General features: G+C 49.3%; 1 protein-coding gene across 1 annotated transcript in view; it reads right to left on the bottom strand.

Annotated features, from left to right (window-relative positions):
* The window catches only part of HUNK (hormonally up-regulated Neu-associated kinase), a 137232-nt gene that overhangs the window by 11658 nt on the left and 111511 nt on the right, over window positions 1-14063 (bottom strand). The window contains exons 8-9 of the mRNA XM_047795431.1: window positions 9337-9420; window positions 2949-2996 (exon numbers count right to left, since the gene is read on the bottom strand). Coding sequence (XP_047651387.1) covers window positions 2949-2996; window positions 9337-9420 — 132 coding nt within the window. The remainder of the gene's footprint in view (window positions 1-2948; window positions 2997-9336; window positions 9421-14063) is intronic.

Below are 14063 nucleotides of genomic sequence, written 5' to 3'. Positions count from 1 at the left end.
TGACCCATTCTAGGGGCTGCCAAGAGTTCACTGCCCCATTGCTCCCTGCAGGGGACAAATCCCAGAGTCAGTCGACAAGGAAGGGTCATCCACCCCCCAGGAAGCGGGTTTGTTTACAAGCAGCCAACCACATACCTTCCAAGCACAGGTTACAAACGCCAGCAATCATCCAATGCTACCTTTTCCTTTGCATGCCCTATTTTCTCCAAAAGAGATTTCCTAGGGAACAGGATGCTAAACTGCCTTATATAACAGAAACAGAGCTTCTGAAGGACTTATTATGTTCCCTTAGACAGGCCCTCGCCCACTCCAGAGCTCTGCCCAGGGATGCTGGCTGCTTCTTTGGTTTCCGCCTGAGTCTCAGGAGATGTGCCCCTCTCCTGGATCCCAGGTGGATCCAAGAGGAGGCCATATGAAGCTTCACATGCAAGCAAGCCCCCCACAAAAGAGCCTCTTGTTTTCTTTAAACCGCTTTGCACCCATCACACCCATGCATGGACATTTATTTATTTATTTATTTATTTATTTATTTATTTTTGTCTTTCTGCCTTTTCTAGGGCCGCTTTCTGCAGCATATGGAGGTTCCCAGGCTAGGGGTCTAATCGGAGCTGTAGCCTCAGGCCTATGCCACAACCACAGCAATGCAGGATCCGAGCCATGTCTGCGACCTATAGCACAGCTCACGGCAATGCCGGATCCTTAACCCACTGAGCAAGGGCAGGGATCGAACCCGCAACCTCATGGTTCCTAGTCGGATTCGTTAACCACTGAGCCACGATGGGAACTCCTGCAAGGGCATTTCTAAAACCGGACACTTTGAAAATGTGGTCCCATAAAGGACTGCCTACCCAAGACTCTTTGGATGTTATGGAGTCTTTGATGGAGGAGAGGAAGAAGCCAGAGAGTGATGGCCTGCTGGGCTTCAGGAAGAAGATGCCTGCAGGCTGGGCAGCCAGTGGGGGAGGAAGCCAGGCCTCAGCCTCCGAGGTCTGAGCTCCGGGGCACTGGTCCCCTGAGACTCTTCCTGGTGACTCCAGGCTCATGGCTCCAAAGACCTGCATCCCTCCCTCTCCTTTCCCGGTTTTTCCGCCTGAGAAAGAGCCAGGTGACCTTCAGCAAGTCCCTGCCCCTTGAAGGACAGGCCTCCCCATCTGTAAGTGAAAGGGGGGGCCCTAAACGGAACCCCACATCTTGCTTGCTTCAACCGTCTGAAAGGCAAAGGCATCCATTTAACAAAGGCAGATGCAGCCACGCCTCCTGACTGCCACTGCCCCATCCCGGGTTGTAGGAAGAACCTCGCCCCTCTCGCAGTGCAGAACTGACCACAGGGTGTGATGACACCAAGGAGGGGCCTGGGGACTGGAGGCCAGCCAAGCTGTCCTCTTTGAGGAGCTAGCAAGCCAGTTCCGAATAGGCTTTCTGGAGCCTGGTGTCCCCTTAAGAATGAGACAACCTCACGTGGAGGTTTGGAACATTAGAACCAGGTAAGGATTGGGCATACCAGCGATGGCCCAGGGGCACAAGTGTCGTTTGCTGGTCGATGTATATGTATATATATATATTTTTTTGCTTTTTAGGTCCCCACATGCGGCATACGGAAGTTCCCAGGCTAGGGGTCAAATCAGAACTACATCTGCCACCCTATGCCACAGCCACAGCCACAGCCATGCAGGATCCAAGCCACATGTGTGACCTGCATCACAGCTCACGGCAATGCCAGATCCTTAACCTACTGAGAGAGGCCAGGGATCGAACCCACCTCCTCATGGACATTAGTCGGATTTGCCTCCACTTTGTCACAACGGGCACGCCTGATTTTTTGGTTTTAACTCATAGCCATTCATTCTCAGATTCTTTTCCCCCATAGGTCATCACAGAATACTCAGTAGAGTTTGCTGGTTGATTTTGGTCCTTGGCTGCTCATCATATAAGGGAAAGACACAGCGGCCTGATTTTGTCATAGGAAACACACGAGTTGAAAAAAAGAGGGCTTGATTCATAAATTAACCACTGAGCAGGGAAGCCCTGGACTGTTAGAAACTTCCCCACTTCTTTACAGGTAGAAACATGAAGACATAGCCCCGTGTGTAGTTACAGTAAGACAAGAAAAAAAAGTCACCTACACACAGAAAGCACTGATCTGACCTGATCTGAACTGAGGGGATTCTGAGAAACCCACTTACAGCAGGATTCTGCGTATTCAGAACAGGATGGGGGCGTGCAGAGTTTGGAGCCCTGGGCAGTGATCTGCTAACCTTCAGGATCATGTGTGATGGTTACTTTCATGCGTCAAGTTGGCTCAGCCAGGGTATCCCATGTGTGGTCAAATACCATTCTAGGTGCTATGGTGAAGGTGTGTTTTAGATGCAATTAACATGTAGATTGGGGGTGTTTCCGTCATGGCTCAGTGGTTAGCAAATCTAACTAGCATCCATGAGGACACAGGTTTGATCCCTGGCCTCGCTCAGTGGGTAAAGGATCTGGCATTGCCGTGAGCTGTGGTGTAGGTCGCAGATGCAGCTCGAACCCTGTGTTGCTGTGGCTATGATGTAGGCCAGCGGCTACGGCTCTGACTGGACCCCTAGCCTGAGAACCTCCACATGCTGCAGGTGCGGCCCTAAAAAGCAAAAAAAAAAACAAAAAACAAACAAACAAAAAAAAAACGCCAACCCCCCCCCCAAAAAAATGTAGATCAGCAGGCTTTAAGTAAAGCAGATTATCTTCCATAATCTGGGTGGGCCATGTGCAATCAGGTGAAGGCCTTAAGAGAAGAAGCCTGAGGCGTCCTGAAGAAGAAGGATTTATGCCTGCAGAAGGTCCTGGGACTCAAGTTAAAACATCAACTCTTCCCTGGGTGTAAAATGTTAGATATACACACGTACACACACCATTAGTTCTGTTTGTCTGGAAATCTCTGACTAACCCATTGCAACCCCCCAAGTTCTTACCTGCACAGCATGAAATTCAAGGTCTCTTGTCCAGGTGTCCAGGGAGGCCTGTAAAAAGCAGCATTTTTCAACAATGCAAGAAGCCATAGGTGCTGTTTATTCCCTAAATGCTACCCTGTACCACTTGTGGCTCTGGTTGAGAATTATTCATTTCAGTGTTTATAGACAAGAAACCAAATTGTTGTGAAAGCTGGCAGCAGATGTCCTAGTTTCCATCCTGGATAGATTTCCTAGGTAAGCTTTTGAATAAAGTCTAGGACAGATAATGGGGGGGGGGGCATTTCCAGTGATGAGTAAGGAGTTCAGCTGTTTCCTCAAACAGCAAAAAACACGCATGGGTACAGCACCCAGATCAAAAAGCGGAACCCAGCTGGCACCTAGAAGTCCCTTATACCCCATGTCCTCTCTGTGTCCCCAAACCCAAAGGTAACTACCATTCCGATTTCTTTTTTTTTTTTTTTTTTTGCTTTTTAGGGCTGCACCCGCAGCATATAGAGGTTCCCAGGCTAGGGTCAAATTGGAGCTGTAGCTGCCGGCCACAGCCACAGCAACACAGGATCTGAGCCGCATCTTCGACCTACACCGCACCCCTCAGCAACGCCAGATCCTTAACCCACTGAGCAAGGCCAGGGATCGAACCTGCGTCTTCATGGATGCTAGTCAGATTCATTAGCCATTGAGCCACGATGGGAACTCCCCATGCTGATTTGTAACAACACAGCTTGACCTGATTCCAAACTTGATTTTTTAAAATTGTACAGATTTTGAAATAAGACACAAAGGAAACACTGTCATATTTTACCTTTAGCCGGAGAGTCCCCGTTATGGGCTGAATTATATTCGCCCTAAATTCATGGGTTGGAACCCTAAATCAGGGTCAGGCCCATCACTTCCCGGGTGAAGCTTGGGGGGAGGAGGAGGGCGTGAAAGCTGGATCCTTCTCCTTCGAGGAGGATCGGGGAACGGTTGGCGTTATCTTTAAAAGGGAATCACGTTAAGATGAGGTCATGGGGGGGGTCTAATGCAATGCCACCGGGATTCTTACAGGAAGACACAGATCACAGATACACACGCAGATAATGCCACGTGAAGATGAAGGCAGAGATGGTGGTGGTATTCCTCTAATTTGAGGAATGCCAAAGATGGCCAGCAAGCTCCAGAAGCTCAGAGGCATGAAAGATGCCTCCTTATAGTCCTCAGAGGGAACCCGCCCCACCGATCCCTTGACCTCAGCCTTCGGGTCTCCAGAACCAAACCGGGAGACAAGGTATTTCTGCCATTTCAGCCACTCAGTGTGCAGGACTTGGTTACGGCAGCCCCAGTAAACTCACACAGCCCCTCTGCCTCTCTCTAGGCAAGTTATCTTCCAAAACTGCAACAATATTTGGATACTACAGAGAGGTCCTCCTAGTTCAAATTTGCATTTTTCTACACATTAGCATTCTTATTATTTTTTTTCTTTTAAGGGCTGCACCTGTGGCATGTGAAGTTTCCAGGCTAGGGGTCGAAGGGGAGTCGCAGCTGCCGGTCTACACCACAGCCACAGCCACAGCCACACCAGATGGAAGGCTCGTCTGTGACCTAAGCCGCAGCTTGTGGCAATGCTTGATCCTTAACCCACTGAGCAAGGCCAGGGATCGAAACTGCATCCTCACAGACACTCGTGGGCTTATTAACTAGCCCCACTAAGCCACATCGGGAACTCCCAAATGAGCTTTATTTTTAAATGCTTTTAACAAAAATGGCTCCTGGCTCTCTATGGCTTTAAGAAGCCAGTTTAAAAATGATGACTGCCCTGCTATGACACCACCACCCCCCCCTTGCCAAGTCCTCCAGGGCCCCCTTTTAGGAAAAAAAGTCTCTGGGCCACATGCCCAAGCTGTTCTGCACTGAGAGAAATGTCCCACTTTTCAGATACCATCTCTGAGAAAGTGGCAAAGTCCTAAGATGACGGCATCGTAATCCCGAGAGGAAGGTTTTTTTTTTTCACTGAATCCAGCTCCTTTGTCTCTGCAGACAAAAAGAACTGGGATTGAGAAGAAGAAAGAGGCCATCAGATGCCCTCAATGCCCTGACGTGGCCCCGGAGCCACTCTCAGCCTGCTTGTGTGCAACCTTGAACTTTGGTTGACGGTGCCTGCTCGCCCCCCCACCCCACCCCCAGATGTCCCCTGGCAGCTTGGCCGCTTCGCCTCCTGGACCAGCTGAAGACAAACTCCAAGTGGAATTTACCTGGAAAACCTGGCCTCTCAGACTTTCTCACCATTTCGCTAACTGGCCCCATTCCACTTTCGAGATTCCAAAAGAAACAAGCAGGATAACTTAGCGAGCCTGTAATTTCATTAGCACAAGTTACGCTGCAGCGTGGAGAAAACAAACGGATCGCAGAAAATTGCAATGCCGTCCTGCCAATAGCATTCCTAATGGGAGGGTTCCCACTGCAACCCTCACTGTTAAATATTTCAACAAATGTTTTAAAATGCTTACCATGTGTTTTCGGGCCAAATGATTAATCAGCTGAGAAAAATAATCTGGATGAAAAAAGGAAGCTCCTTTCCCATTGCGGTTCTGATGCTTTCAAACACACAAGAAGGGTCAGGAATGAGGGCGGCCAAGGCTGGGGCCTTGGCAAGTGGCTTGGAAGCCACCTAGAGCCACATATGTAGGGGCACGTGGTGCATCTAAGATTTTGGCTGTTATTTCGGGTTTTTTTGTTTGTTTGTTTTTGGCCCTGCAGGCAACACAGGGAAGTTCCTGGGCAAGGAATCGAACCGCACCACAACAGGCATGGCAGTGACATTTCCCGGTCCTCAACCCACTGAGCCACAAGGGAACTCCCTGGCACATCTAAGTTTGTGTTATTACCTGAAGCCCTAAAGAGTCCACCAAGAGGCAGGGGAGCCCAACAGTGAAGTCTGTATTCCCTGGACCCACGGTGCATGTAACTGTAAGAGGTCCCTCCCTGCCACAGGGCACGGCCATCTGGTGATGATAACTCTACTTATCTGCTATGGTACAGGTTACTTTAACCAAGCAAGGTGTCTCACCTGGAATGTTCAACCTCCCCCAGACGTTAGTCCAATTCTATTTTCTGAGACTGGGGCGGAGGTCCACTTGATTACTTCATGTGTTCATTTAGCAAATATTCATTGAGCCTCCACTGCGTGCCAGGCATCGTGTAGGCTCTAGGGACATTGTGACCAGCAACAGGGACACCGTCCCTGCTCTTACGGAACCCACAGTCCAGAGGGGGAGAGAGATGATAATCAAATCATCTCTGAACAAACGAGAGCCCTGCCCACAGGACAAGCCCCAGGCTGCAGATCATGGCGTGACGGCTGGGACTGGAGGGAGGCCCCCCAAGGGCAGAGATCAGAGGAGGTCAGGGGTCCAGAGGACAAGACCCTGCCTTGGGAAAGAGGGGTGGGGAGAACATTCTGGAAGAGAGACCAGGGTGTGCACAGCCCTCGCAGCCAACAGAGCACAGAAGTCTGAAGGCCCCTGGGACTGAGCACGGAGCAAGAAGCAAGGTTGGGATGATGGCTTGGGGGCAGGTGGCACGGGGGTCGGCTAGGCGACGAGGCTGGAGGAGACAGAGGAAGCCAGTCCAACCCCAGGACATGGTAGCCACGTCACAGAGCTTGCTTTCCAAGCTTTCAGGAGGGAAGGGACATGGTCTGACTTGAGTGAGAATAGCTCGCTCTGGCTGGCGTGCGGAGAGAGTGCCAGGCAGTCACGGGGAAGGAGGGAGACCAGTTAGGAGGCTGAGGTCCATGCAAGGAGCGATAGTGGGATGGGAGGAGGAGGATGCCGATGGAGAGTGTGGAGGGACTGGAGAGCTTTGGAGTCAAACTGGCGGAACTTGGTGACAGACTGGCTCTCGGGGTGAGCGAAAGGAATAAAAAGGACTCCTAGGTTAGGGGCAGAAGTGCGGGATGGGGAGGCTGGTTCTGGGTGTGTTGTTTGAGACACCTTCACTATGGAAGGCGAGATTTTTCTTTCTTTCTCTCTCTTCCTTCCTTCTCTCCTTCCTTCCTTCCTCTCTCTCTTTCCTTTTTTTTTTTTTTTGGCCAAGCCTGTGGCATGAACAAGTTCCCAGGCCAGGAATCACACCCGCACCACAGCAGTGACGATGCCAGATCTTTAACCCACTGCGTCACCAGGGAACTCCAAGAGAAGGATTAGTAAGCAACTGGCTGGAAGGGTCTGGAGCTTCGGGGAGTCTGGTCCCTATGCTCTCCTGCTCTCAAACCTGAAAGCCACGTGGCTGCTTCCTGCTCCACCCCAGTGGGCACCCCCCTCCTCCCCCACCCCACAAAAGCTTATCTCCAACCTCAGCATGCCAGCGCCTCCCAGCCAGTCTCAAAGGGGGCCTTCAGCCTGAGGTCAAGGCAAGGCTGCACCCTGGCTGCTCTGAACACACACCCCTCCCCACCCACCTCTGTCCCCCACCCCCGCTGCTCCCCAACCCCATGTGTCCTTCAAGCAGAGGCCATGTCCTCTTCTCTTCATTGCTGGCATCACTGATGGAGGTATCTACACTCGCTGTCTTTACTCCTCCTCCACATTCGTACAATCTCCTTTCAGCCTCTTCCACTTCCACCGGGACAATGAACTGCTGACACCGCTGACAGTTTTATACTTGACCTTTCCCACGTCCTCCCTGGCATCCTTCCCTGCTGGGGCTCTGGCTGCCCCACCACCTTGGACAGTGTCTCTGTCCTCTGTGTCTCCTCCCTTCTGCCTCCTGGAATTATGCCCTCCCCCAGGCTCTGTCTAGATGGGTCAGCCTCACCATCACCCTTGGCCTCGACGCTCAAGTGCAGTCACATTCACATGTGGCAGCAGGCAGCTCAGCGTCCCCGTCACCTGCATCACTGGGTTGGCCTGGGCTGCATCCCATGCGCTCTCTGCCGCTGACATGGAGCCCAGAGTGGCGTTCAGTTACCCGCCCTACTGTCTCACCATAGCCTTGCGCCCAAGAAGAACCCAGAACTTCCTTTGCTGGTAACATGCATGGCTTGTGGAATCAGGATGAAAACTTTGGGGAAGAGAACAAGGGAAGAGGCAGTAGACGGACCATCTGCCTCATGCAGGGCATGGAGGAAGGGTCCCTTTTTTGTTTGTTTGCTTGTTTTTTACGGCTGCACCTGCGGCATATGGAAGTTCCCAGGCTAGGGGTGGAATCAGAGCTGCAGCTGCCTGCCTACACCACAGCTACAGCAATGCTGGATCTATACCTCATCTGCAACCTACACTGCAGCTTCTGGCAATGCTGGATCCTTAACCCACAGAGCGGGGCCAGGGATCAAACCCGAATCTTCATGGAGACAAGTCAGGTCCTTAAGCCACTGAGCCACAACAGGAACTCCGAGGGTCCCTTTTAGATTTCTCCTCAAATGAAGGAAATCCCAGGTGTCCCCAGATAGGCCCCTGAGAGTGGGAAGGGGGACTCGGGTGCATGGAATGAGGTGTCCTGGTTCTGGGGGGTGAGGGGGGCTCACCCCATGTTCCAGGTCCTGGATCTGGGGTTCCGAGGTATAATCTCTTAGCAAGCATGAGCTTGGGGTCCATATCTGGGACATTACGATACTAGTCTTGACTCTGAAATCAAAGAACCTTGGTATTTTCTCTCAGGTACGTTCCAGATAGCATCCAGCTCCTAGGGACAGCTGACTGGAAAAGCTTGCTTCCAGATGTTTCTTCCTATTCCTCACCTCGCTTTCTTCTCCTGATGCCAAGTATTACACTCACTTAGATTTTTCAGCATCTTGTTTTCACCTGATAGTGGATTCCAACTTTGACTGCTCAATAGAACCATCCAGGGAGCTTTAAAAATATTAAACCCCGGGAGTTCCCACTGTGGCTCAGCGGTAACGAATCCAACTAGGATCCAAGAGGATGCGGGTTCGATCCCTAGCCTCGCTCAGTGGGTTAAAGATCTGGTGTTGCCGTGGGCTGTGGTGTAGGTCGCAGATGCAGCTCAGATCTGGTATTGCTGTGGCTGTGGCATAGGCCAGCAGCTACAGCTCCAATTGGACCCCAGCCTGGGAACTTCCATATGCCACGGGTACAGTCCTAAAAAAAACAAAACCTAGCCCCTGATGTCACCCCCTGAGACTCGGTGGAATGGGTCTGAGGGGTGCCCGGGCATCTAGATGTTTAAACTCTCCCCGGGATCCTACTGCTTGACGACAGCTGAGAACAGTCTGGAGACAGAGCAATGGTGGCCCCACTATGAACCACTTCTCTGGGGCTCAGTTAAGTGAGTCTTTATCTCTGGCTACTTCTGTGTCCCACGGTCACTGGTTTTCCTTTCCACTCTTCCCCCTAGAATGGAAATCCACTCTTCCTAACAGACCCTGGCTTTTGCTCTGGGGAGAACTCACCTCATAGGGCTCCTTGGTGGGCCTGCACCTCTCTATCTGGTAGAGCTGGGTCTTGTAGCAGACGCCGTCCTGGATGTCGGATTTCTACCAGAGGAGGAGAGAAAAAGAAAGCCTGGCTTAACACATGGGAACTGGAAAAGTCCAAGAAGCAGGCATTAATTTTTAAACCAGCCCTTGGCTGAGAAAGGCCAGCGCGTGGTTGGCAAGGCTCTAATTGCAGTCAAAGCCTCATCCAAGGGCCACCTGCAGGAGCGTGGGAGACAGCCAACCTAGAGTCAGGTGACCTATTTCTGCTACTGGCTCTGCCAGGAAAGGACCAGGTGACTCTGGGCATCTCCTGGCTCCTTGCTGGGCCTCAGTTCTTCCATCTGAGCTACGAAGCCACTGTAAACATGAAAGCAGGAGTGCCCTTGGTGGCGCAGTAGAAATTAATCCAACTAGTATCCATGGGGATGTGGGTTCGATCCCTACCCTCGCTCAGTGGGTCGGGGACCCGGCCTTGCCAGGAGCTATGGTGTAGGTCACAGATTCAGCTTAGTTCCACCATTTTCATGGTTGTACTGTAGGCTGGCAGGTGCAGCTCTGATTCAACCCCTAACCTGGGAACTTCCATATGCCCGCAGGTACAGCCCTAAAAAGCAAAAAAAAAAAAAAAAAAAGTGAAAGCAGAAGCCAAATATGTGAGCTGGAGAGAATAACTTATTTTGTTGAACTACTGAATGGGACAGAGATCTTATTTATTTAAAAAGAGCCTGAGGGCGTTTCCTCTGTGACTCAGGGGGTTAAGGACCTAACGTTGTCTTCGTGAAGACACAGGTTCCATCCCTGGCCTTCTCAGTGGGTTAAGGATCCAGTGTTGCCACAAGATGTGGCTCTGATCCAGTGTTTCTGTGGCTGTGGTGTAGACCTCAGTTGCAGCTCCAATTCAACCCCTAGCCCAGGAAATTCCAGGGGCCGCAGGTGCCACCGTAAAGATAAAAATAAAAACAGCCCTAGTTCCTGTCTCATTACCCAATAAAGGTCGCAGCAATTCACAATAGCGCTTAAAGAAGAAGATAGATAACTGCACCTGAAATGATCTAGGGGAGTGATTTAGGTGCATTTTTCTTTGGTGACGCGTGAAATTAAATGACAGATTAAACTATCAGCCAACAAGTATTCACAGAAAGCCTTTACAGGCATTAAACCCACGCTTCTAGGTTTTAGAAAAAAGAAACAAGAATCAAGGAAGAATAACCAACACGGACCTACTATAAAGCACAGGGAATGATACTCAGTATCTTATAATAACCTACAATGGAAGCGAATGTTAAAAAAAGAACATGTATGTATTTTTATATATGTATATAACTGAATCACTTTACTGTACCCCTAAAACCAACACAACATGGTAAATCAACTATATTTCAATAAAAATTTTTTTTTGTCTTTTTAGGTCTGAACCCACGACATAAGAAAGTTCCCAGGCTAGGGGTCGAATCAGAGCTGCAGCTGCCAGCCTACATCACAGCCACAGCAACGTGGGATAGGGTTAAGCCGTGTCTAATACCTCATGGCAACACTGGATCCTTTAGCCCACTGAGCAAGGCCAGGGGTCGAACCTGCATCCTCATGGATCCTAGTCAGATTCGTTACCGCTGAGCCACCACTAAGCCATGGATCCCAGTCTGGTTCATTACCAATGAACTCCAAAAATTTTGTGAAAAAGAATCAAGGGAGAAGGGTAGAAATGACAAGTGACTAAGGTACGATATTTTACTTTTTAGTTCACTAGTTTTGCTTTCAAAATTATACGCAGCTGTTAGTTATCCATTAATATATTAATAACTGGGACAGGGCAGAGGGTGCAATTAAATTAGCCTTGTGCGGAAATTATTGAGTGGACCAGTTATGGCTGTCTGTGGGGAATCCACTCTTAAAAGCAGCCACCCCCAGGGAGTTCCTTTCATGGCTCAGTGGTTAACAAACCCAACTGGGACCCATGAGGATGCGAGTTCTATCCCTGGCCTTGCTCAGTGGGTTAAGGATCTGGTGTTGCCATGAGCCGTGGTGTAGGTCGCATATGTGGCTCAGATCCTGCATTGCTGTGGCTGTGGTGTTGGCCAGCAGCTGAAGCTCTGATTAGACTCCTAACCTGGGAACTTCCATATGCCAAGGGTACGGCCCTAAAAAGCCAAAAAAAAAAAAAAAAAAGCAGGCACCCATCTAGACACTGGTTCTCAGACCAGCTATGTCCTATGATTTAAGGGTTAAGGGTGAAACTGACACAAGAAAATAAGAATCTTCTCCAGTTAGAATACACATTAGTGGAGCTTCCAGAGAACGTCTCAGTAGACAAAACCACAAAGCTTGGCAACACTGCAACATTTGCAGCCCTGATGTTGGGCAAACACAGCAGATACCAGGACACCTAGAGAAGGCAAGACACAGCCTGAAAGCTTCAGACAAAGTCTCTTACTTGGATGAGCCACGTGACAGTTTAAGAGGGTGAGTAACCAAAGTTTGCATCTGTACATGTGGCTGTAGACATAAGAAGGAAACTTTTGTTTGTTTGTTTTTTAGGGCTGCACCCTTGGGGTATGGAAGTTCCCAGGCTTCGGAGCTGGAGCTGCCGCCTACACCACAGCCACAGCACCTCAGGATCCGAGCCACGTCTGCAACCTATACCACAGCTCATAGCAAGGGCGGATCCTTTAACCCACTGAACAAGGCCAGGGATCAAACCCGCATCCTTGTGGATATACAAGTCAGATTCATTTCCACTGCGCCACAACGGGAATTCCCGAAGAAACTATTTTTAAAACAAAAGCCCCTCCATCTTGTTGGTCAGTATCCAGAGAACTAGTTCTGCCAAAACAGTAAGTTTGAATCTGCTTGCTTGCTTAGAAAGGTAATGCCATCCTTTAAATATATGGGAAACCACAAACTTCACAGTTTCATGGAAACACTTTTTTTTTTTTTAAACAAATTGTGGGTTTTTTTTTTTTTTCTTTTTAGCGCTGCACTTTCAGCATATGGAAGGTTCCAGGCCAGGGGTTGAATTGGGGCTGCAGCTGCGGCCTATGCTGCATCACCAGATCCTTAACCCACTGAGCAGGGCCGGGCCAGGGATCAAACCCGCACCCTCATGGAGACCCTGTCAGCTTCTTAACCTTCTGAGCCACAATAGGAACTTCCGTGGAAGCATTTTTTTTAAACTAAGTTTTGAACACCACTCATCATTTCAAAAAGAAAATCAGGGTATTGACCCTCCTCTGTTCCTCTTACGTGAGAATTACTTGTCCCCTAGCACAGCGGTCCCCAAATGCTGTGACCCTGAGCCCATATGAGTGAAAAGTTGCCAGCAGGCACCTACACTATGTGCGTATTTATTTATAAATGATAAGAATGTACTGTACTAATATATCATGTACATTATAAAATATGTAATAAAAGAGGAATTTGAAATGATAAGAAAAAGAAATATAGGACAGATGCCTTTTTATATAAGAGAAATGAGAAACAGTTTCAAGTCCAACTTGTCTTTTAAGCCCATCATCTTAGATGAACAGAGACCCTCTGTTCTCTGATACAACAGAATGTCTTAATTCTTCCTATCACATAATAAAATGATATAAATAATACACTATGTGTCACAGGTCTCGTCTTTCTGGCCCCTGCTTCTTTCCTGCAGTAGCTTGCCTGTGACCGGGGCATTGTCTCTGAAATCTAGTCTCAAAGCTCCATATCTGTTCCCATCCAAAGCATCATGCCCTCACTGCTTACAGAGCGTGGTTTTTTTTTTCCCCCATAAAACATTGCTCTCATTTCTAAAAGCCTTTTCCTTTGGTGGGTCACCAAAAAAAAAAAAAAAAAAGTTGTGGCTAATTTCCTGTTGAAGCCAAATCTAGGAGATACCCTCTGCCAAAGGAGCTTAGAAAACTTCCTTATTTTTATTGCATTATTTAACCCACCTCCCATCAAGCTTCTTCCTCTACTCGGCCATGTTTTCTAGGCGTTTCCTCAAACCTACTTGCTAACAAGAGACACATTTGGACCATCTCGTCTTCTGGGCATCATTGGGGTCATGTTCTGCTGGAGCAGGGAGAGAATATCACTTCCCGAACGGCAGGTGGAGTTTCATCTTTAGTTCTACTACGGACACCTCACGAAAGTTTTCTAAGCCTATTGTTCCGTGGACGTTTGTGGGATATTGGGCTCGCCCATGGCTTTAAGTAGTACTGAAAAACTCTAGAAGTTCATGTTCTGGATTCTAAATGTCTTCCTACGAGTAGCAGCGACCCCCTCAATCCGATCTCAAGGCACCATATTCGCAAGAGGAAGATCATCCTTCAGGAGCGCAGGGATGACATCAAATTTCAGATGGGCTTAGGAATTGCCATCGTGGCGCAGCGGAACACGAACCCGACGAGTATCCATGAGGACGCAGATTCGACCCCTGGCCTCACTCAGTGCGTTAAGGATCCAGCATTGCCGTGAGCTGTGGGGTAGGTCGAAGACTGGCTGGGATCTGGTGTTGCTGTGGCTGCGGTGCAGGCGGGCAGCTGCAGCTCTGATCTGACCCCTAGCCTGGGAACCTCCATATGCCACACATGCAGCCCTTAAAAACAAAAATTCACATGGGCTTCCTGATGATCCCAAATTTCTCTGGCCTGATTTTCGGTTTGAGCTGGTCAGTTCCCACCATTCTGAGTAGGAGAAACAGAGGGAGTGACGTGCAGAACCCA

The sequence above is a fragment of the Phacochoerus africanus genome, chromosome 1, assembly GCF_016906955.1.
Source record: "Phacochoerus africanus isolate WHEZ1 chromosome 1, ROS_Pafr_v1, whole genome shotgun sequence".
Classification (NCBI taxonomy): Eukaryota; Metazoa; Chordata; class Mammalia; order Artiodactyla; family Suidae; genus Phacochoerus; species Phacochoerus africanus.
Note: the sequence above shows the minus strand (reverse complement) of the source record. Positions and strands in the feature narration are given on the sequence as shown.